The 25,553-nt window shown below is 34.8% G+C and overlaps 1 protein-coding gene across 1 annotated transcript in view; it reads left to right on the forward strand.

The window, feature by feature from the left end:
- LOC117329624 (serine/threonine-protein phosphatase with EF-hands 2-like) overlaps window positions 1–25,553 on the forward strand; it is a 92,425-nt gene that overhangs the window by 43,278 nt on the left and 23,594 nt on the right. The window contains exons 3-5 of the mRNA XM_033887648.1: window positions 9,340–9,467; window positions 15,015–15,123; window positions 20,796–20,950. Coding sequence (XP_033743539.1) covers window positions 9,340–9,467; window positions 15,015–15,123; window positions 20,796–20,950 — 392 coding nt within the window. The remainder of the gene's footprint in view (window positions 1–9,339; window positions 9,468–15,014; window positions 15,124–20,795; window positions 20,951–25,553) is intronic.

The raw sequence follows: 25,553 nt of genomic DNA on the forward strand, positions 1-25,553 counted from the left end.
TTTCGAAAAATTAGCAAAGTTCAGAAACAGGATTATTTTCATATTAGGCTGATTTTACGAAAATTTCCAATGAAAAATATTGTCTTTCCACTGATAAACATATAATTTTGACATGGCGACAATTTGTTTTACAAGATCTAATCATGTTATTAGCAGTTACGTAATGGTAAGCTGTTCTAATCCCTTTTTTTTTTATCCCTTTTTGAACATGATCATTCAATCATGGATATTGGAACAGACAAATCTTAAGCTAAAAGATAAACTCTGTCCTAGAAATGGTTCTAGTCTAACCCACTATATGTTTCAATGAGTTTCAATACTTCTTCATGAAATTGCATTTCTTGGTTCTTTGTTGTATTTTATTAACTTTGTTTTTTGTTGTTTTTTTTTTGTTTTCTTCCTTCCTATGATTCCCAATAGCTATTTATCTTGGTAACTATATGCTGTTGTTACTATGGTAACCAGTTGCATCAAGTGACAAAAGTCAATTGAAAACAATTCCAGAATTTCTGTCATGATTTGAAATGGACGTCATCAGTTCCCATTCATTCATGTAATAATATTGATTATTGGATTTGAACAGAATCTTGCTGGGTTAAGTGAATGATTGACTTTAAGTTGGAATAGTGTTATCATCTGCAAGATCTGTATAATAAAATTACAAGTATTAAATTAGCAATATTGACCTACAAAACATAAGTAATTGGAATTTAATCTTTTTTAAAGTTAAATCACCCCTCAGGGTGTCGCATCCGTCACCTGTTCCAATGCCTTGTGAAACGGACAGTTTGACGAAAGGTAAGTCGGCCGGACCTATTTCTTGTTGTGTCACTACACATACATGTAAATGCAATTGTTTATCACTATCCACATATATCAGACGGTATATATAAACACCTGAGCACACATATATATATATCATTATAATATACCTATCTTGATACACATTATTATTTGTAGCCACCATAGAGTTGTCTCCCCCTATTTGACTCAGGATATTCTGTTTTTTCCTGATGTATTTTTTCCTACCTAATACTTAGTAGAGGGGGGGGGGGGGGGGGGGGGGGGGGGGGCGTCTTTCGCTTTGCCACAAAATAAGTTTTATACCATAAAACTCCCCTGTTCCTACAAAACAAGTTCTGTTTTATACCATGACAGCTCCCCCTGTCCCTACAAAACAAGTTCTGTTTTATACCATAAAGCGCCCCTGTCCCTACAAAACAAGTTCTGTTTTATACCATAAAGCGCCCCTGTCCCTACAAAACAAGTTCTGTTTTATACCATAAAGCTCCCCTGTGTCTACAAAACAAGTTCTGTTTTATACCATAAAGCTCCCCTGTCCCCACAAAACAAGTTCTGTTTTATACCATAAAGCTCCCCTGTCCCCACAAAACAAGTTCTGTTTTATACCATAAAGCTCCCCTGTCCCGTTACGTAAAGTTACGTAATACAGAAAATGAAAATGAATCAAAGATATGTTTTTAATTTGATTGAAAGTTTTATTTTACCATTTTGTTGTCATCCTTTATTATACATTCAATGTATGATCACAGATAGGGATTACACCTGTAAGATCACAGACAAGGATTTCACCTGTATGATCACAGATAGGGATTACACCTGTAAGATCACAGACAAGGATTTCACCTGTAAGATCACAGACAAGGATTACACCTGTAAGATCACAGACAATTATTACACCTGTATGATCACAGACAAGGATTTCAGCTCTATGGTCACAGATAGGGATTACACCTGTAAGATCACAGACAATTATTACACCTGTAAGATCATAGACAAGGATTTCACCTCAATGGTCACAGACAAGGATTACACCTGTATGATCACAGACAAGGATTTCACCTCTATGATCACAGATAGGGATTACACCTGTAAGATCGCAGACAAGGATTTCACCTCAATGGTCACAGACAGGGATTACACATGTATGATCACAGACAAGGATTTCACCTCTATGGTCACAGACAAGGATTACACCTGTATGATCACAGACAGGGATTTCATCTCTATGATCACAGATATGGATTACACCTGTAAGATCACAGACAATTATTACACCTGTATGATCACAGACAGGGATTTCATCTCTATGATCACAGATATGGATTACACCTGTAAGATCACAGACAATTATTACACCTGTATGATCACAGACAGGGATTTCACCTCTATGGTCACAGATAGGGATTACACCTGTAAGATCACAGACAATTATTACACCTGTATGATCACAGACAAGGATTTCACCTCTATGGTCACAGATAGGGATTACACCTGTAAGATCACAGACAATTATTACACCTGTAAGATCACAGACAAGGATTTCACCTCTATTGTCACAGATAGGGATTAAAACTGTATGATCACGGATAGGGATTAAACCTGTATATTTTGTCTATAGCTCTACAAGCGACAACCAATTTGATGAAGTATTTCTGTAGCAGCTGGCTACTGAAAAATGTTTCAATCTTAAGAGGTGATAAATTCTAGTAAAACTGCTCCAAGAGATGTTCAAATTAAAATGCTTATACTCAATACAGTACTTAAAAGACATGTTCAGATCTTAAGAATTTAGAATTAAAGAATTTAAATCTACAAAAATTGAGCTAAGAAGTTAACACAGCACAAAAATGACAACCAAACCCAAAGACAGACCTTGATTTTAAAATCAGACACAGCTGTATAACAGTAAACTGCAACTGAATCAAAACATTAGAGAGATCTGCTTGGATTTCTACGTGAGAGAAAATCTTATCCTGTTTTCATCTTTTCACCAAATTAAATGTGACAGTTTCCGAATTACAACATAAAAATAGATTATTGTTGTCACTAATCATTTGGTTATTTTGTTTGCATGTTTTCTTTGTAAACAAGCTATTATCATTCTTGTACAAACATAACAGCCATTTTCATGTGTCCTTTCCGTACATAGAAACCTTGATTTATCGGGTGACGTAACTTTTTATGAGGGTTAGGTTTCAAACGGAAAGTTTCTCAGTCAATTATTGGAAAGATCTTACTAAGAACATTGGCAAAGGCACAAATAAATTTGACCCTTGATGAGAAAGTTTATTGGCTCTGCCATTTTCATCTCTCTTCAGTCAGCGATGTCAGCTTAAATGTCCGTCTGCTATGTCAGATTCTTTTGTAAATCAGAATTCCAAATCAAAATTGATTAAACTAGAGTCAAATATGAACATATGAATATATAGATGGAAACATTTTAAAAAAATCAGATGATCAGTCCAGGTGTTCCAGAAGGGTAACTATTCTTTCAATTCAGCTTCAGCAATGAGTTTGAATTCTACCTATTAAAGACTGGATATCACTTTTCATTTAAGGCAGTATGGTATTGCCCTTATGAAGTTTTGATCCGCTAGCATCTGCTTCTTTCAAATGCTTTTTGTCACAAAGTATAAACCATGCATGATGGCAGTGTAACATGTCAGCCATATGTCGTTCATAAGATCATAAATCTTGTCTTTATACAGAAAGTAGCATACTGCAATCTTAATATTCATTCAGGACATAAAATAATGTTTGATTGGTTAATAAAAATATTTTGTAGGCAGTAAGCCATAAACTGCCATCTCCCATATTCTCATTTGTATATGAAGTCGGTATGGTGATTCTCGCAACCCTGCTGATAGTTCGATCACATGGAAATATTCGTCACAAATAACAGTGTGACCGGAAAGGTCAATGACTGTTGCTTGTATCAGAATCTTGGGAAGAGCAAACAAAATTTCTTAAAAAGTGCAAAAGCAACCAAACTGTTTTCACTTGTTTAAGCTTAGATAAATTAGAAAAGAAAAAATTGTCGTGTGTTTTGGAATTTGCGGGAACATAATTGCTCCTCTATGAGAATATACCAATGTAAATTTGAAATCACAGTAAATAGTAATTCCCTAAAACATACTGCAAATTTCATTACAAACAGACAGCATATTTAGCAGCATGGTGTCAATGTAAGTGAAGTATATGTTCAAGGTAAACTGCACCTTGGTGACACTTAACAGGTACTGGGTTTTTAGTAGGCAAGGCTGACAATGTGTGCTGCTTATTTAAAAAAAAATATCAATAGCTGTTCTGTGGAAATATTACATCTGTAAATCCAGAGAGAGACATGATTCTGCCTTTTACCATGTAACTAGACATATTTATTGTGTTCGTGTTTTAAAACTTGATTGTGATATCAAGGACAAAAACGTCATTAACAGATCACAGAACTAGGAACAATCAGTTGATTCAGATAAAACATTTTTTGTCCATCTCGTTTGAAGCAAATTTAAGGTATATTTTATTTATTTTGTTTGTACATGTTATCTCTACCTAGGATTTTTTTTCTGAATATTTTAAATAAATAATCTACCTGTAATTATTAGACATTTTATACTTCTCGCTTTAGTGATTGATTGTGTAAGGGGGAACTTGATACATTGAGGCATTACTACAGTATCATTATAGATAATAATAGGTAATTAAATCAGCAGATCTTTCATTTCCTCTGAAATTTTACCTGTAATTGGTCAATTTACAAAATCACAATGGTATTATTTAATTGTGTTATAGGATTGCTTACCTCATTTCTCTTGCACATATTTTCATTCCCAATTAATCATTCACATTAACATCCCCCACCCACCCAACCACCCAACTCCCACTCCACCCCATATGAAAAAGATGGTATATACATATAGAGGTTACACGACAAATGGTTGTTGGATATGGAATTTATTTCACATGAGTAAGTTATTTCTTAAAAGTTACAAAAGACACAAGCTTTAGCAAGATAAATTCCATATCCAAAGATCACGAGTCGTGTGACCAGTTTCTACCACAATAATATCGGCTTGAATCAAAGGGAAACATGGCAAAGTCTTATTTTGCATATGCATATTGCATATTGGTGATGTGATGTCATTCGATTATTGATGATGTCAATAACAATTGCAGCTCACTGACCAATCAAAAGACCGGAAGGTTATATTCCACTAGTGATCATTTTATGGAATGGGTTGAGAGTATATTATGAGCCCATTTATCATCTTAGTTTTTCAGCATTTTTTAAACAGTAGATCATTAGACGTTCTCGGAAAGCTAACATCCCGGATGATCATATGGTGATGTGATTGTGTCCTTTGAGAAGACATTTTGCCTAAATTGCTTTTAATAATATGCAGTAGGTCACAGGTATGATGTTCATTGAGGTAGCCTTCATCATCTACTACAAGGAGACCCTGCCTGAAAATTACCCTGGCTGTTTATGTGGTGATCAACCCAGCCAACAAACACCCCTGCAAATTCCCTCTTGTTTTATCTTGTATTCAGGATCCCTCTAGTTTATCTTGTATTCAGGATCCCTCTAGTTTTATCTTGTCTTCAGGATCCCTCTAGTTTATCTTGTATTCAGGATCCCTCTAGTTTTGTCTTGTATTCAGGATCCCTCTAGTTTCATCTTGTATTCAGGATCCCTCTAGTTTATCTTGTCTTCAGGATCCCTCTAGTTTTATCTTGTCTTCAGGATCCCTCTAGTTTTGTCTTGTATTCTGGATCCCTCTAGTTTGTCTTGTATTCAGGATCCCTCTAGTTTATCTTGTCTTCAGGATCCCTCTAGTTTTGTCTTGTATTCAGGATCCCTCTAGTTTATCTTGTATTCAGGATCCCTCTAGTTTATCTTGTCTTCAGGATCCCTTTAGTTTATCTTGTCTTCAGGATCCCTCTAGTTTTGTCTTGTCTTCAGGATCCTCTAGTTTATCTTGTCTTCAGGATCCCTCTAGTTTATCTTGTCTTCAGGATCCCCCTAGTTTATCTTGTCTTCAGGATCCCTCTAGTTTATCTTGTATTCAGGATCCCTCTAGTTTATCTTGTCTTCAGGATCCCTCTAGTTTATCTTGTATTCAGGATCCCTCTAGTTTTATCTTGTATTCAGGATCCCTCTAGTTTTATCTTGTATTCAGGATCCCTCTAGTTTTATCTTGTATTCAGGATCCCTCTTGTTTTGTCTTGTATTCAGGATCCCTCTAGTTTTATCTTGTATTCAGGATCCCTCTAGTTTTATCTTGTATTCAGGATCCCTCTAGTTTTATCTTGTATTCAGGATCCCTCTAGTTTTATCTTGTATTCAGGATCCCTCTAGTTTTATCTTGTATTCAGGATCCCTCTAGTTTATCTTGTATTCAGGATCCCTCTAGTTTTATCTTGTATTCAGGATCCCTCTAGTTTATCTTGTATTCAGGATCCCTCTAGTTTTATCTTGTCTTCAGGATCCCTCTAGTTTATCTTGTATTCAGGATCCCTCTAGTTTTGTCTTGTATTCAGGATCCCTCTAGTTTCATCTTGTATTCAGGATCCCTCTAGTTTATCTTGTATTCAGGATCCCTCTAGTTTATCTTGTCTTCAGTATCCCTCTAGTTTTATCTTGTATTCAGGATCCTCTAGTTTTATCTTGTCTTCAGGATCCCTCTAATTTTATCTTGTATTCAGGATCCCTCTAGTTTTATCTTGTATTCAGGATCCCTCTAGTTTATCTTGTATTCAGGATCTCTCTAGTTTTATATTGTCTTTAGGAACAGCTGACTTCAGTGTCAGCATACAGAAACACAGCCAACAACTAAGGTCAAAGGTCAGAACCAATGATGTTGTATTCAGCAATGTTCCCAGAATTCCATATGAATTAATAGAGACAATTATCCTAGTCTCTCTGGACTCCTGGTATTATTTGTATCTGCTACTGAGTGTTATAAGTATGATGTAAATACATGTTTATACTGAGTAACCATGGCAACAGCCTTTTTTCAATTATGCCCCTGAGGAATCCCCAAGGCTACAAATTTTGTCTCAAGGGCATAGCTGTGCTGAAATTGGTGCTGCTGTCTGTCCCTGAATTCAATTAAATATTCATTGAGTTTGAATGAGACAAATGGCAGTCCATACTCTCCTGAAGTTATAAGTATTATAGTGTTCTGGGAATTTCATTTCAATAACGAGATTTACTCTAGTATGTCATACTTGCAGATATGATTCTGAGGCTTGAATAATATCGATAATTATGGTAATAAAACTGAATCAAGCAATTTGAAAATTAGTACAATGAAACCACTCCACTACAATCTTTAACCTATAATAAGCCCAGGGGTCATCACATAAACTTTGACTCAATAATGAGCTTATTTCAGGACAAAATAAGCTTTCTCTAAACTTTAATACACTAGTAGAGGGGCTTATTTGAGGATAAATACTGTACTAAACTTTTACACTAGGTGATAGGGCTTATTTGAGGATAAATACTGTACTAAACTTTTACACAAGGGGAGGGGCTTAGTTGAGGATAAAAATTGTACTAAACTTTTACACTACAGGAGAGGGCTTATTTGAGGATAAATACTGTACTTACCTTTCACACTACAGGAGAGGGCTTATTTGAGGATAAAAACTGTACTAAACTTTTACACTAGGGGAGGGGGCTTATTTGAGGATAAATACTGTACTTACCTTTTACACTGGGGGAGGGGGCTTATTTAAGGATGCATTTGGTATGTGTAATTTATTCTTTATTAGTTTAATAAACAATGATAGATCTTGAATATAAAGATACAAACAGTTGTTCAAATGAAATCACATGAGTCATTTAAAATGTCATGATTTAAGTGTTAGATTTGATTTTACAACTTCGCTATCCAAGGGTACATGCTCAAGATGACACTTTCCTTTTTACCTCACTTCCATAAAAAAAAGAGCATTATATATTGAACATCCTTGGCTAGTGAAGTTGATACTGTTCGTAGCTGGTTTGCTTTAATAAATATTTAGAAAAAATATCATTACATAAATGTATGTGTTGCTAATGAACGGCATACATTTTAACATGAAAGGGAAGACGTATGAGAACTCTTCAGATAGAGTGACTGACTTTAACAGATTTTCTAATTTAACGGTGAACTGAAAATGTCAAATCATGTTTCTTTAACAGGAAATCCAGTTTCTATGACAACTCTTTATTCTTCCAATAAACATGTCCCCTTAATCAATACTTCCATTAAGCAACATTGCATGATTGTACAAAAAAACCTGCATGTATCAAAACTGACTTGTTTCAGGAAAGATTGTAATCTTTGGTTGTCTTCTGGGACAGCATTTTCCTTGCCACTGCTTCCTTCTCCTGATTTTGTTCTCAAGGAAAATTTAGATCACAGGGAGCATACATTCTTTAAAAGTCCTTTAATTTTGCTGTGTGACCTTGAAAAGTGTTGTATTGTTGTTTAGCCTTGAATATTTGGTATTCATTGGTCCATATGTACATATATAGAGGTAATAACACAAAAGCATCAAAATAGCAACATTTATTTATTCCAAATTGGAAGAGGGATCATTTTGCAGAAATCCTCATGTTGTCCATGAATTCAAGGGTATCTGTTCAAAGGAGAATTGCATTTCTGCATGAAAAATTTGAAGCATCTTGGTCTGACATGATGCTCATTGTGATATGTCTTTTTTCTTTCCACATAAAAAAGCTCATTGAACAAAATTTAATTGAACCTGAAAAGGCCTAAAGATATCCTTAAATTTAGTTTGACTAGAACTATGTGTAGTCTGAACCAATGTCTTTGTCACAGAGGATATATTTACTGCATCTTATTGTCAGGGAGGGTATCTTCCTTGTAAAGAAAATGGCCCTCTCAAAATGAAAAGTTGTCTCCCCTTGTTGGAAGAGTAGATTCCTTAGCACCTATTGTTTTTAGGTAAAGTGTCACATTGTCCTTATGTCAAGGAAGATGGTAATATTTAATTTCCTAAAAAATGAAAAAATCATGACCACCTCTTGTTTTCAGAATAAATTGTAATCTCCCCTTGTTATAAGAATAACTGATTACCTCCCTTGTTACCATGTAAACTGACAACCTCTTCTTTTCAGCAAAGATATTAATCTTCCTTAACAGGTCAAGGTAATTATCTCCCCTTGTTATAAGAATAATTGCTTACCTCCCCTTGTTGCCATGCATATCAACTGACAACCTCTTCTTTTCAGCAAAGATAGTAATCTTCATTAACAGGTCAAGGTAATTATCTCCCTTTGTTATCAGGATGAATGGTTATCTGCCCTTGTTTTCCATTGTGTCCTCTCAGTAAACTCAGTTCTTGATGCAAGGAAGGATAATTATCTCCCCTTGTTGTCTTAGAATGAGGATATGTGTTAAGATTCAGGATATTAAATTTACCGAAGAAAAGAGTCGATGCGTATCATGTTTGTGACATCTGTTGTATATCATCAGGTTTTGACTGTCACCTATCATCTTTTGCCTTTTTGAAATATTTCAGTGATTCGCTCGGCCATCTTGATACAGAAATGGTATCGTCGCTATATGGCACGTCTGGAGATGCGACGGCGATGTACCTGGAATATTTTTCAGTCCATAGAGTATTCAGGGGAACAGAATCAGCTCAAGGTCAGTGTTAATACGTGTATCATTCTATTTTTGTTACAGTGCATTAGGATATACCATATTTATCCTGTAATAAGCTGAGGGGTCCAACACATAAATTTTCAGTCAATGTAGAGAGTAGGCTTACCGGTATTACAGGACAATGAAATAGAATTTGTTATATTTTTTTACTGAATTATAAATTAGATATTGATTATTACCAGACACAGATTTATTGCAGGATGAATATTGTAAAAAAAAATTTTTTATTATTGTAAATGATTGCAGGTACAAATATGGCAGCAATGAGTCCTCAGAGGCCTGCAAAAATTAAGCAAAATTGGTAAAACGGGATGATGGGGAGGTCAGTAGTAACACCATCTGTCAAAGGTGACACTGTTTAATTTCCCAGTCAATGCAAGAAGGTATTGGGATCTACAGGTACTTTGGTTTCCTCCCACAGTAAGACCATGATGGTTTTCTCTAGGTATTCCGGTTTCCTCCCACAGTAAGACCATGATGGATTTCTCTGGGTATTCCGGTTTCCTCCCACAGTAAAACCATGATGGATTTCTCTAGGTATTCCATTTTCCTCCCACAGTAAAACCATGATGGATTTCTCTGGATATTCCGGTTACCTCCCACAGTAAGACTGTGATGGATATCTCTGGGTATTCCGGTTACCTCCCACAGTAAAACTGTGATGGATATCTCTGGGTATTCCGGTTTCCTCCCACAGTAAGACTGTGATGGATTTCTCTGGGTATTCCATTTTCCTCCCACAGTAGGACTGTGATGGATTTCTCTAGGTATTCCAGTTTCCTCCCACAGTAAGACTGTGATGGATTTCTCTGGGTATTCCGGTTTCCTCCCACAGTAAGACTGTGATGGATTTCTCTGGATATTCCGGTTTCCTCCCACAGTAAGACTGTGATGGATATCTCTGGGTATTCCGGTTTCCTCCCACAGTAAGACTGTGATGGATTTCTGGATATTCCGGTTTCCTCCCACAGTAAGACTGTGATGGATTTCTCTGGATATTCCGGTTTCCTCCCACAGTAAGACTGTGATGGATTTCTCTGGATATTCCGGTTTCCTCCGACAGTAAGACCATGATGGATTTCTTTGGGTATTCCGGTTTCCTCCCACAGTAAAACCATGATGGATTTCTCTAGGTATTCCAGTTTCCTCCCACAGTAAAACCATGATGGTTTTCTCTGGATATTCCAGTTTCCTCCCACAGTAAGACTGTGATGGATTTCTCTAGGTATTCCAGTTTCTCCCACAGTAAGACCATGATGGATTTCTCTAGGTATTCCGGTTTCCTCCCACAGTAAGACTGTGATGGATTTCTCTGGGTATTCTGGTTTCCTCCCACAGTAAGACTGTGATGGATTTCTCTGGGTATTCCGGTTTCCTTCCACGGTAAGACCATGATGGTTTTCTCTGGGTATTCCGGTTTCCTCCCACAGTAAGACCATGATGGTTTTCTCTGGGTATTCCGGTTTCCTCCCACAGTAAGACTGTGATGGATTTCTCTGGGTATTCCGGTTTCCTCCCACAGTAAGACCATGATGGATTTCTCTGGGTATTCCGGTTTCCTCCCACAGTAAGACTGTGATGGATTTCTCTAGGTATTCCGGTTTCCTCCCACAGTAAGACTGTGATGGATTTCTCTGGGTATTCCAGTTTCCTCCCACAGTAAGACCATGATGGATTTCTCTGGGTATTCCGGTTTCCTCCCACAGTAAGACCATGATGGATTTCTCTGGGTATTCCAGTTTCCTCCCACAGTAAGACTGTGATGGATTTCTCTAGGTATTCCGGTTTCCTCCCACAGTAAGACTGTGACAGTTATCTCTGGATATTCCATTTTCCTCCCACAGTAAGACCATCATAAACACATAAAAGTCGAAATTGAAAGGCTTTGCAACATCTTATATTTTGTTCTTTCATTTAATCTGCCTTGTATGATAAAAAAACAAGTCAACCAAGAGTAGAACACATCTGTATGAGGTAGTTTTATATATATTTTTCAGTATACTAGATCTATTCCTGTATTAATATATCTACCAATGCTGCTCACTTGTGTGTACAATCTTTTGTTCCCATGGCTACAGTCTGTTGGAAGTAGTTCTTTGTGTTACCAGCCATCTTGTGATACAACACATATTGGACGTTGCAATACGATGCGATACATATTGTGTATGCGGAATCCCAGTATAATTGTCTAAAAATGTATGACAATAGATTAGGTTTTTCAACCGTTAGTAACAAAAGAATTAAAAAACACAGAAACATTTTCTGTCTACAATTTAATTCAAAACTGACTTCAAATATCATCATACTCAGTCATTGGTTAATTTCAATGATGAGATCACATGACCTGATCTCTATCAGTCATCAGTGCAACGATGCCGAGTATTTTAGCACAAATTTAGAAAGAACTAAACAAAATGAATTTGTAAACATTCAAAATAATTTGTTAAGTTGTATTTTTTACATCATGATCTCTGTCTCAAAAAGAGAACAGTGAGTAATTTGTGTAATAATACCCAACATTCTACAAGTATTTGTTAATGTTAGTGGTTCTTACGAGGGATCAACATTAATTTGTCAACATTTGAAGGTTTAATTGCAATCCTTACAATTTCCTGCCCATCCTGCCAGCAAACTTTTGACTTCATTTGTTGTGATAACTGTTGATTTGATGCGCAGTTTTTGTCAGATTATAATTAAGCGTTCTCCTGATAACAATTCAGTGTAGTGTTCAATAGATATACCATAATGCCATAACTCACTGCTGTATTGCCATATTGTATCGAAGCCAAAAAATTACCGATATCATTACATATTGCACTTATTGTTACACCACTGTATTCTTCATAGTTTTGTAGCAGATCATATATTCTTCATAGTTTTGTTGCAGATCAAATATTCTTCATAGTTTTGTAGCGGATCAAATATTCTTCATAGTTTTGTAGCGGATCAAATATTCTTCATAGTTTTGTAGCGGATCAAATATTCTTCATAGTTTTGTAGCGGATCAAATATTCTTCATAGTTTTGCAGCGGATCAAATATTCTTCATAGTTTTGTAGCGGATCAAATATTCTTCATAGTTTTGTAGCGGATCAAATATTCTTCATTGTTTTGCAGCGGATCAAATATTCTTCATAGTTTGTAGCGGATACTATATTCTTCATTGTTTTGCAGCAGATCAAATATTCTTCATTGTTTTGCAGCAGATCAAATATTCTTCATAGTTCTGTAGCAGATCAAATATTATTCATAGTTTTGTAGCAGATCAAATATTATTCATAGTTTTGTAGCAGATCAAATATTCTTTATAGTTTTGTAGCGGATCAAATATTCTTCATAGTTTTGTAGTAGATCAAATATTCTTCATACTTTTGTTGCAGATCAAATATTCTTTATAGTTTTGTAGCGGATCAAATATTCTTCATAACTTTTGTAGCGGATCAAATATTCTTCATAGTTTTGTAGCGGATCAAATATTCTTCATAGTTTTTTAGCGGATCAAATATTCTTCATAGTTTTTTAGCAGATCAAATATTCTTCATAGTTTGGATCGGATCAAATGTTCTTCATAGTTTTGTAGCGGATCAAATATTCTCCATAGCTTAGTAGTGAATCAAATATTCTTCATAGTTTTGTAGCAGATCAAATATCCTTTATAGTTTTGCAGCGGATCAAATATTCTTCATAGTTTTGTAGCGGATACTATATTCTTCAAAGTTTTGTAGCAGATCAGATATTATTCACAGTTTTGTAGCAGATCAAGTATTCTTCATAGTTCTGTAGCAGATCAAATATTATTCATAGTTTTGTAGCAGATCAAATATTCTTCATAGTTTTGTAGCGGATCAAATATTCTTCATAGTTTTGTAGCGGATCAAATATTCTTCATAGTTTTGGATCGGATCAAATATTCCTCATAGTTTTGTTGCAGATCAAATATTCTTCATAGTTTTGTTGCAGATCAAATATTCTTTATAGTTTTGTAGCGGATCAAATATTCTTCATAGCTTTGTAGCGGATAAAATATTCTTCATATAATTTTAGCGGATCAAATATTCTTCATAGTTTTTTAGCGGATCAAATATTCTTCATAGTTTGGATCGGATCAAATATTCTTTATAGTTTTGTAGCGGATCAAATATTCTCCATAGTTTTGTAGCAGAACAAATATTCTTCATAGTTTTGTAGCGGATCAAATATTCTTCATAGTTTTTTAGCGGATCAAGTAATCTTCATAGTTTTGCAGCGGATCAAATATTCTTCATAGTTTTGCAGCGGATCAAATATTCTCCATAGTTTAGTAGTGAATCAAATATTCTTCATAGTTTTGTAGCAGATCAAATATTCTTTATAGCTTTGCAGCGGATCAAATATTCTTCATAGTTTTGTAGCGGATACTATATTCTTCATAGTTTTGTAGCAGATCAGATATTATTCACAGTTTTGTAGCAGATCAAGTATTCTTCATAGTTCTGTAGCAGATCAAATATTATTCATAGTTTTGTAGCAGATCAAATATTCTTCATATAATTTTTAGCGGATCAAATATTCTTCATAGTTTGGATCGGATCAAATATTCTTCATAGTTTTGTAGGGGATCAAATATTCTCCATAGTTTTGTAGCAGATCAAATATTCTTCATAGTTTTGTAGCAGATCAAATATTCTTCATAGTTTTGTAGCGGATCAAATATTCTTCATAGTTTTGTAGCGGATCAAGTAATCTTCATAGTTTTGCAGCGGATCAAATATTCTTCATAGTTTTGTAGCGAATAAAATATTCTACATAGTTTTGTAGCGCATCAAATATTCTTCATAGTTTTGTAGGGGATCAAATATTCTTCATAGTTTTGTAGGGGATCAAATATTCTTCATAGTTTTGTAGCTGATACTATATTCTTCATAGTTTTGTAGCAGATCAGATATTATTCACAGTTTTGTAGCAGATCAAGTATTCTTCATAGTTCTGTAGCAGATCAAATATTATTCATAGTTTTGTAGCGGATCAAATATTCTTCATAGTTTTGTAGCAGATCAAATATTCCTCATAGTTTTGTAGCAGATCAAATATTCTTCATAGTTTTGTAGCAGATCAAATATTCTTCATAGTTTTGTTGCAGATCAAATATTCTTCATAGTTTTGTAGCGGATCAAATATTCTTCATATAATTTTTAGCGGATCAAATATTCTTCATAGTTTGGATCGGATCAAATATTCTTCATAGTTTTGTAGCGGATCAAATATTCTCCATAGTTTAGTAGTGGATCAAATATTCTTCATAGTTTTGTAGCAGATCAAATATTCTTCATAGTTTTGTAGCGAATCAAATATTCTTCATAGTTTTGTAGCGGATCAAGTAATCTTCATAGTTTTGCAGCGGATCAAATATTCTTCATAGTTTTGTAGCGAATAAAATATTCTACATAGTTTTGTAGCGCATCAAATATTCTTCATAGTTTTGTAGGGGATCAAATATTCTTCATAGTTTTGTAGGGGATCAAATATTCTTCATAGTTTTATATTTTTCCAGCTGTACAACTTCTTCACAGACATGCTGAAACAGATGACTCCCGACAGGACTGGTCAGCCCAAAATATTACAGGCTTTGTCAGACAGCAGCAGACGGCCAATTAACTGTGGTATGTACACATACTTTTTCTTGGCAGAATTCATTCATTAGAAATAAATTTGAGGTGTGTTACTGTTTTTAATTACAGGTTAATATAAATATAGTGATTTTGATTTATGCTATGTGTCTGACATTTTATCTTTATTACATTTCTGCCATTTTACAGTAGCATCCTCACATGGTGCTAACCTTAATAAGCTGTTATTCCGTCATAATTTTCTTTCCACTCATTTACTCTATAACGGACAGAACTCTTATTTTGTATGTAGTTATATAATGATAATATGGAAATCAAGTTCTAATTTGGTTATGGTCAACTCATTTTAGCCAGATTTATGAACATTTAACTTTAAAAATTTTAATGAAAATTTTCACAAAATTAGTACAACCCAAATTGGAGCTCCCTGCCTAACACCAAATTATTCCTTTTAATAGATCAATATTTTTATGAGCATATATATAACTGAATTCTATTAGTCATTTCTAAAGAGTTAAGCTTTTTCTAAATTCAAATGATAGATTTAAAATAATCTAATTAAGAAAGAAGGACTTTTTGATGTATTTTTTTTTTATTAATGTATAAAATTGTAAAAGCCAGCCCAACTATCGTTTCCAATGACTGTTAAGACTTGGATGGATATCTTGTGGTATTCAATAGTGATCATTCAATATATATATATGGTAATATATGAGGTGTACCATCAGTGTTATTTTGATGTGTCAGATACTTTCTCAGATTCACAATTACAAGCGATATATATAGACGATATATATGGACGTTTATATGGACGTTATATATGGACGATATATATGGACGATATATATGGACGTTTAAATTGACGTTATATATGGACGATATATATGGACGATATATATGGACGTTATATATGGACGTTTATATGGACGTTATATATGGACGTTTATATGGACGTTATATATGGACGTTTATATGGACGTTTATATGGACGTTATATATGGACGATATATATGGACGTTTATATCCTTGTCTGATAGCAGACATGTCTATTATTTCATTTGCAGCATCAACAAGTTGTCTGTGTATAAAGTACACCACACTTACGAGATTTCCCAGTCAAAGCGTGTATCCAGTAATTTTATAAACAGAACTGAATTTGATTTGAATCGTGTCTGGACTGCCTGCTTCATGTGTTGTCTGTTATTAAGTAATATTGTGCGGACTTAATGTCAGGTAACCTCATAAACGTGTATCGAGGATGTAGCATAGCCTCGTAAATTGTTAACACTGGGAACTGCCATTGACAGACAGGGCATTGAACACCATATTTTTATTTTGTCTGTGCCAGCTTACTGTCTGAAGTGTCGCGAATCCCTCACAAAACACACGGTATCCCCTGTACCTAGTAATTACTTCCCTTTTTATTCCTCATCATAAAATCAAATTCAACATAATACTTAATCTTCTTTTACACTAAAGTGTCTCTCCTTTTAAAATGCTATGTCACATTTTTCATATTTTGCGTCCATTTTCTCCTTGTCGTTATAAGAATTCGTCGGATGACTTGAGGCAAATAGGACCTACATCATATGCCTGGTAGCCTGTCGATGGCTTCATTCATTCGTTACCAGCGATGGTCGTCTTCCATGACCCGAGGCAATGAGATTTGCTCTGTACAAGATGTAATTATCAGCTGGATTCGATGGGAGCCACATCAGCACACTTCTGACAATCAAAATTGAAAACCTGGCTTTCTAAATGATAATCTCGATCAAATTTCCCAGCATGCCGAGATGTCAATAGGAGCTTTATATCGACGAAACTAATTGCTCAACATAATTTGATATTTTTACATCATTAGCGGTATTATAGATGGACTTCATCTTACTAAATTGTAGGGAGAGGTTGTTTTTTCAGTCGCCAATAATGAGCCTAATTCTGAAATGAAATTATCTGAATTAAATATTAATTATTCACAGTTACATTTAATTCACAAAAATGGCAGTTTATTCTAGAAATTTTGTTTTGAAAAAAGTAGTTTCAAGATTGAAGTCATTATTTAGGACTTCTTTGTGGCATTTTTGGGGTCCCTGCGATAATTCACTGTTAAAATGATATTTATAATATTTATGCACAATTTCAAAATTTGTAACTTAATCAGGAACGTTAGCTTCAAAATTTTCCAGCATTCTTCCCAAAGTAATACAAAATGTCCAGTCCTGAATTTACTTTAAAAGTATGTTTTTCTTCTTCAAACTAGCATCTATGAGCAGATTTGATTGACATATGGAATAAATGTTAATTCAAATGAAGAGATGAAAGATGTGAACATTTTTTCAATTTGTTTTAAAACAGATCTTTTTTGTTTTATAGAGTTCATAGAGTCGTTCCATAACTGTTGATCTGTTGACCTTCTCTAATTAGCATAGGTCATTCATTAATCTACCAATCAGATCATCTCTCTCTTGGACTTTGGGTTTATTCAGACCATCATCCCTATATGCAGGGTAGAAGAATTGTACATCCCGATGTCCCCATTGCATGATCAGTAAGAGGCAACTAACTTTGGAATCTCTGTCTCTTCCTTTGATATGAAAAGTCTTCAACCCTTGTCTGGAAAGAGTTTCTGACAGACAAGCTAGAAGGTTTTTATTCTTCTATGAGAGTCTGATAGACAAGCTAGAGGGTTTTATTACTCTCTAAGAGTCTGAAGGATATGCCATAAGAACATATTACTCCCTGAGAGTCTGAAGGATTAGATAATACTGTAAATTATGAGCTAAAAGGCTAAATTACTCTCTGAGAATCCAAATCAGCAACAAGAAAGTATACCACTCTGCTAATTTAGATGAAAATGATTGCCTAACAGTTTGACACACTTCTAGTAACTAGCACTTTCTCCCCCATGAGAATTTTAAAAAGTTGGCAAGTATGCAGTAGTTTTGACTCCCCATTTCATGCTTCTCTGATGTGTGCTGTTGATGCCACCATATTGGATCTGCTAGTACTGACCTTCGGACACCCTTGGATGCTTTCATATAACACCTTATGAGAACCTTCCATAATCAACCTGGCTGTACCTCTCCATAGCCAAAGAAGTATGTTCCATCAGCTGAGTGACTCCAAGCCATACTGACCTGGTCCTTTTACACAACTCCCTGCATGTTTTTCTTGAAATTCCTCAAATCTAAATTAGACTATACTACAACCCCTGGCATATCTTTAGCATGGTTTGAAAGACCAGGGAAAACACATTGCTTACGATCACCTGGACAGGAATCAGACCCTGGAATCTCCAACATGACAATTCATAGCTCTATAAACTTGGCCAAACAAGCATGCTCAGTGAGTGACAGAGACTATTTAACACCATGACGTAAAGAGGAGCGAGTCCAACACGGATCGCGAGTTTCGTCCAGAAATTTATTCCTTCAGTTGTTTACATGTTACACATTAAACAACTCAAGGAATAAATTTCTGGATGAAACTCTGAGTTGAACTCACTCCTCTTTACGTCATTACCTGGATTTTTGTGTGAGACCTTAGTATCCTTTAGGATCCACAGCTGTTTCATCAGGAATACTAGTAGTAGTACCAAACTACACTTATAGGGACGTTGTGTCTCCAACCCCCGTAGTGATTATTTAACACCATGTTCAAGCCATGCTGACTCATTCCTCACAATACATTATGGAACAAATTCAAATTGACAGTGTTTTCTCTTATTTCATGGCGTTTTCAAGAAGATCATAATCTCTTTGCTTGAATGGATTTCAAGGGAGACAGGATGTTTTCTTAATGAAAGTTCCATTTTTCTAATATTTAACATAGAAAGATGGTAATGTGTCCAAAATCCTACAGCTATTAAGTGCTACAGAGCAACAATCATAAAGTGACATCACATTTAGTTCAAGACTTTGACCACCAATTGCAAGCATTTAATCAGCTGGAAGGACATTTCAGCGAAATGACCACCATACTTTGGACATGTGACAAGATACGGATTGTACAGAGTCCCTCATTCAGTGAAATACAAATACTGAATGGGATCCATTCGGAAAATAAATTTACTTTGATGTAGAAAAAAAATTAAAACAATGGAAAATTTAAATAATATTATAGATAGACAAAGCATATTTTTGTTGTTCTTGTTCTTTTATAGAGGCCACCTGTCTAAAGAGACCACTTTTGGTGGGTATATTGAGCAGTCTTAAGGACTCGCACAACTAAATAATTTACTATATGTTATTACTAGTGACCTCATCCCTTTGTTCGCTCGTTTGAAGTTCAAATGATGTGAAACTTATATCAAATTAAAGTTTGAAATTTTTTCTATTGGATAAATGTTGTTATTGTATAGGTTTAATGGCATATTAGAGCACACGGGTACTCGAAAGACAGTAACCCTGACATTAACAGTACACTGGGGTACACCCACCTGGGGAATTCCCGCCTTTTTACACCTCGAATCCTAGGTAGAATTCAGTAGGAGTGTATATTTTTGATTTTCCAAACCTCAAGACCCTACACTTTATTCTCGTATATAGAAAGTACCCATTTCATATGTTATTTACTCAGGAAAACAGCTACAAACCTAAGAAACACATTTTCCTTAGGGACTTGGTTCAGGTGAAACACCAGCTGATTGGCTAATTTAGTTGTGTGAGTCCTTAATACACAGGTTTAACTAATAGGAGGAGCAGTCTGTGCCAAATCTCTCAGCAGAAAACAGGACTTCAAAGTCAATTTCCGGCTAGTAGACCTCCAGTCGAAATGTAATACATTTGTACATTGTATGGAAGGATGATTTAAATTACAGTCATTACAATGACAAGAAATCTATGTGTAGTAACTGGTTTTTCGTTTAGAAGGCAGCAGCAACAAACATCGGTATATATATGAACATAGGAATCTTGTCTGGTGGCTATGGAGACAATATATTGGTTTGTAAATACAAATTGTTGATCGACAAAATTGTTAAAAACGTAATTTGCTGGATAAATTGCAACATCCGTATCTTGTTGATGGGAAAAATTCTAGTTCCAGGATCTGCAAATAGCCTTCTGCCCACAAGCAAGCCCCTGCTCACAAATAACCTTGAATAATTGTGAATTCCATAACCCTGGGGTGTCATGTTTGCCCCTGGGGAGCGGGTAAAATTTTACTATAGTTTGCATAGGGAAATCACAATTCTGACTATCATTTGTCTGATTTCTATTGGAATTTATTCTAACTTTGTTAAATTTATCAGCATGGGATGACAGCTTGATGGTATTCACATGTTGGCCCTGACTGACCACCTGGGATTATGGGCGGGGCCAAAAAGGCTAAATGAAATTAATCTAGAAATTTCAAAACTCAGGTGACCGTTATCTTGTATCAATTGTAAGCCAAAAGTGATTCAAAATAAGCCCTCCCCAAACTTTAATACTATAAACTTTTCACTAAGGGAGAGGCTTACCTGAGGTTAAATGTCGTAGATATTCCAGATTGCAAATATAAAAGGGCAATTGGGGAGGAGGTCTAGATGTTTTGTAACAAAACAACGAGTGTTAGTGAGAAAGGCGGAGAAAGCAAGTTTACGCCTGAACAATATGAAACAGCTGGTTTTATTCAGCCATGTACATCTGTAGGAAATGAAATGTTTGTTATATATCTATATTTTTGTAGATTTGTAACATGTCTGTGTTCTCCTGTTTTTTCAGATGTTAGAACCTTAGAAGCAGAAGATGCGGGTCTCCTCCTCCTGAGCAATCCTAATGATATTGAGGTTGGGTCTCACTACAGCGGCATCCACCTGACATTTCCTTTAAACCAATCACAACTCCAGGATCTCATACAGTCTTTCAAAACGAAAAAGGTAAACATCTTCTAAAACACCTCAAGTGGTAGTGTTACTTCAACATGTCCCAATGTGTCTCTCAAAATACTTATATGAATAATGACAACTAGACTTAGTTTGGTTTGATTTATTTTGTTTAACGCCCTATTAACAGCTAGGGTCATTTAAGGACGTACCAGGTTTGAAGGTGGAAGAAAGACGGAGTACCCAGAGCAAAACCACCGGCCTACAATCAGTACCTGGCAACTGCCCCACGAAGGTTTCGAACTCGGAACCCAGAGGTGGAGGGCTAGTGATAAAGTGTCGGGACACCTTAACCACTCGAAAACTCCAAATACTTATTTTTTTGGTTTTAACTTTCTTAATTCTATGAGATCCTAACTAGACTTAGGATCTCATAGAATTAAGAAAGTGAAAAAAAATAAGTATTTGCAGTTTTAAAGTAAACACCTCCATCTGAATGTCCTGTTGTGGCTATCAAAATATGAAATTCTTACTAAAAATGGAACAGTGACGTTATGTAGTCTTTTAAATCAAAAAAGGTAAAGATCATTTTAGTAGCTAAGAGTGGTAGTGTTAATTCTACCTTTACATCCCAATATGTCTATCAAAATACAAAAAAAACCCGTGAGAATCGGAATAGGGATAGTTAGACCTAGCTGACCAAATACCGATCAATTTAATCAATACACAGGGGAAATGACTGAACAACATTTCAAAATTCTCGAAATTCTCGCCCCAATAAATGTCAGTACTATTTATTCTTTAATTATCCCCAAGGGCTAAAACAGAAAGTTTGACTGTTTAAAGTGGACAGTATTGCAGGGAAATGAAATGGCATTTGTTAGCATTTCACTGAGCTGTAATATACATGGATGGGCTTATTACCAGACATGGGGTTATTGGGCTATGAATGCAGTAAGTTAGGATATTGACACTCAGATAAGAAAAAAATAGATAAGTGGTGTTTATAACAGATAGGACACTTATCAGTTCTGATGGGGAAACTGCCTCATTCTGTAGCCTGTAGGTTTTGTCAGCATCAGCAGACTAATGACAAATCTTGGTACAGGTATTACAGCGATGCCATCTTCTACCATTAGTGTGACATGACAACTAACTTACTGGAAGGTTTGATATTTAAAAATTATAAGAACAGATTTATGCTTTTCCATATAATCTCTGCTGTACTGGATACTTTGTCATGGTGTATTACTGTGTGAGGAAAGCGGTGGTAACCCATAGACCCATGTGGTCGGGCAGGTGACCCATATATACACGCATGTATACCTTTTCATGTCCAATCAGGGAGTCAAACGGGTTCATTTGGTGAAGGCAAGCCTGCTATCAACATTTCATCCAATGACTCAGGGTTTGCTATTCATAAGGTGTTGGGTTAAGCAAATCAAATTTTAAATACTTTGTTGCTGTTGTATTTTGTTTTTACCTGTATATAAATCAGCCACATACTCAAAAATACATGAAACATTGAAAATCATATTTGTTTTCATTTTTAGAGAGAAAAAAAATTGTGAATATGAATTAACATCATTTATAAAGAAGCTGAATTAGTCTAGATTTTATACAAAAGCATGTGTATGCAACTTACAACCCTTCTAGAATTACATTTATTGACTAGAAACTACATGTTCCTGAATTATCTCCCTTTGTTAACAATATGCATTTTTATTTTTTCCTCTTCAAAATTTCATTTGAAATTGTATTCTGCTTTGATTTCCTTTTGTTTTAAATATCAGGGCTATCATAAGTGCTTGTAATAACTTTTCTATTTAGTTTCAGAGTGAGTAACTCTTTTGTCATAAAAAGTAGCATTTATCCTTGAATTTGATATCATGATGGTACTGTAGTGAAATTGTTTCTGTCTTAAAGATAGAAATACAAGATAACTAAACAACAGATCTAAGGTAAGGTTCTAGTTTACTACTTCAATGTGTCGTAATAAACAGGACAGACACGAAGGTAGGAGCGATTACGATCATGATTTATATAAAGGTTGGCAAAATCCATGAAAAACAAATTCTCTTAGATCACAGAAAATTATTGCTTGAAAGCATGTCACATAATCAGAAACATTAATTCTTTTGTCATTTAACTGGTGAAAAAAAGCGTAGACAAAATTAATTGTTTTTACAGAAAAGCAAGAAAATTTGAATACTAATCAATTTTTGTAACTATAACTTAGAAGTTCTAGCCAGGTCTCCTGTTTTGGATTGGAGTAACTAGTTTCGATTCAATAAATTTGACAATATCAAAATTTGGTCTCAATCTGCAGATTTGAAAATATGGAATCTTTTATTTCCACTTATCAAATCTGTGCTGAAAAATATAAACTGTTCTATGATGTTGAAAAAGGATAATTACACACAAAAAAAAAGTTAAAAAAAAAAAATTAATAATAATAAATAAATAAACAAAATGGATTTGAATATCAAACCAAAATTCTACAGATTTGAAAGAAGACATTCCCAGGTTTGACCTTTTTGGTAGGTATATTAGAACGCCTTTTAAGTTTTTGTCTCAAAATACCCTCTAGCCAGTGTAGCTCAATCAGACAAAAATCATTTAGCGGAATAAACTAGTTATTTTCTGACTGCTGAAAGAAATCAGCACATGGGCAGAATTTGGATCGTATCAAATGTAATGGACTTCTACACATGCTTCTGTTGATGATACAGATGGTTTGATTTAACCATGGCGGCAACATGACTCTGAAAAAAACCCGAGTAACTGTGGCTTCTCAATTTACAAATAACAGAAAAAGAAATTGTTGGATTCTTATTACCATTCAGTAAAATAAGTAAATGTGGGAGATTTTCATGTTCTCAGACACAAATTCCAATCAATATGATCCAATTTGGTGATGTACATGCAGGTGGCCAGGGGCTGAGGGGCCGTGACTAGTTGTCTTGCACAGTTCCGAACATGTGACCTTTCGAGAATAATTGCTGGAATGTCACAAGTGTTTGATTGAGAAGGGATAAATCAATGCATTTTCCTGACTTGATCCTTTCTTCATCATTCTGAGAAATTGCATTGTAAATGGAGACAGGGTTTGATCCAGGAAAGCTTGCTGTATGTAGTGACATTATACAGACAAAGAAGTGTTCGTGTTTTCGCACTAAGTCAATATCAGTCATGATTGAAACAGCTTATTTCTTCAAATGCTTCCTTCTAGCATTTTCAGTTGTGTTGTGAAGCTTTAAATCCTCTTTATTATAAGTTAACTTAGAGAAAGTCAATAATTACTCACTATATTACACTAAAAAAATATGTTTGTTTTTTGTATGTTTTTCTGTTTGAAGGGAACTAAAAATCAAATATTTATCACAGATTTAAAAGAGTCTTTGAATGAATTATATTCCTTTTTTCATTATTATTAAATTTCTGCTGTCAGGAGGCAGATCTATATTGAGACATCACTGCTACTTCTGTTCATTTTGAAGAGGATCACAGGGGCCATAACTCTAATGACCCAGTGTCTATCGTTTGGCTTTTCTTAGCCCAATCATTTAAAATCTTCAAGTTTTCAAGTATACATCATTGGCAAAGTAACCAATTTATACATTGTATTTGCATAAATTAGAGCAAATGTTCAAAGTTTTGCATATTTTGTATTCCTATGCTAGTGATTTTTACAATGAAAACATTGTATAAAGTTATGGTGGTGCTATAGTCAAAGTTTTGTTATTTTATTTTGTATTACAATGTGTTGTGGATGTACCTGAATTCTCTGCTAAAATGTGATAATACACCAAGGTTTTAATGAACCACAAAAATATGAGCATCTACAAAAAAATGTTGCTGTTTTTTTCTATGATGGAGCAAATTCTTTAAAACATATTTTCTGCTTTATCTAAAGATGGATAAATAATTACCAGTGCCTATATATGCATTTTTGATAAGTTTAATAAAGGATTTATGCTACAGTATATGTACATGTATATACAAAACATTGAGACAATACTCGAAAGTAAAAGTTGGGTCTACAGCGTGGTGAAAACACTAAAAGGGGAAAGAGGACCAGTCACTACTACACGGGGTTAATGACAGATAGACTGGGTTAGGGATCATATTAATGGCCGAGGTCTGCTGGCACATCACAGCATCGGATTAAGAAACAATCTACATTAACTACAAATGTATGTGCTTGATCACAAATATTTGTCAAACCAAAGGGCAAGACGATTGATCAGTGTGCAGATTGTCAGCTACGACATGAGTTTAGCCAGAGCAGCACCATAATATCCAAAATGTATAAGACCAGGCTTAAACATCTAAATCAGAAAATCCTCTAACTAGATTCAAAGTACTGGTATAACGTTACTGACCTCAATGCTCTCATTTGTATGTAAATTGTGGATTCAAAGTAATGTCTGTGTAAGGAAATAGGAACTCCTCAATTTCAGTAGGGCTTGGTACATAGAAGTTCTTCAAGGAGTAAAATTTCAGTTTTATTTTTATTTTGTTTGAGTTTATTTTTCATGAGGGTTTAATGGATGAAAAAATTAAAGTTGAAATAAGTAGCAATATTGACTGATATATTGTTGGACTCGTCACCATGCATGACTTATTGTAGGAGTAACATGGTAGATACATATCT

The sequence above is a fragment of the Pecten maximus genome, chromosome 6, assembly GCF_902652985.1.
Source record: "Pecten maximus chromosome 6, xPecMax1.1, whole genome shotgun sequence".
NCBI lineage: Eukaryota > Metazoa > Mollusca > Bivalvia > Pectinida > Pectinidae > Pecten > Pecten maximus.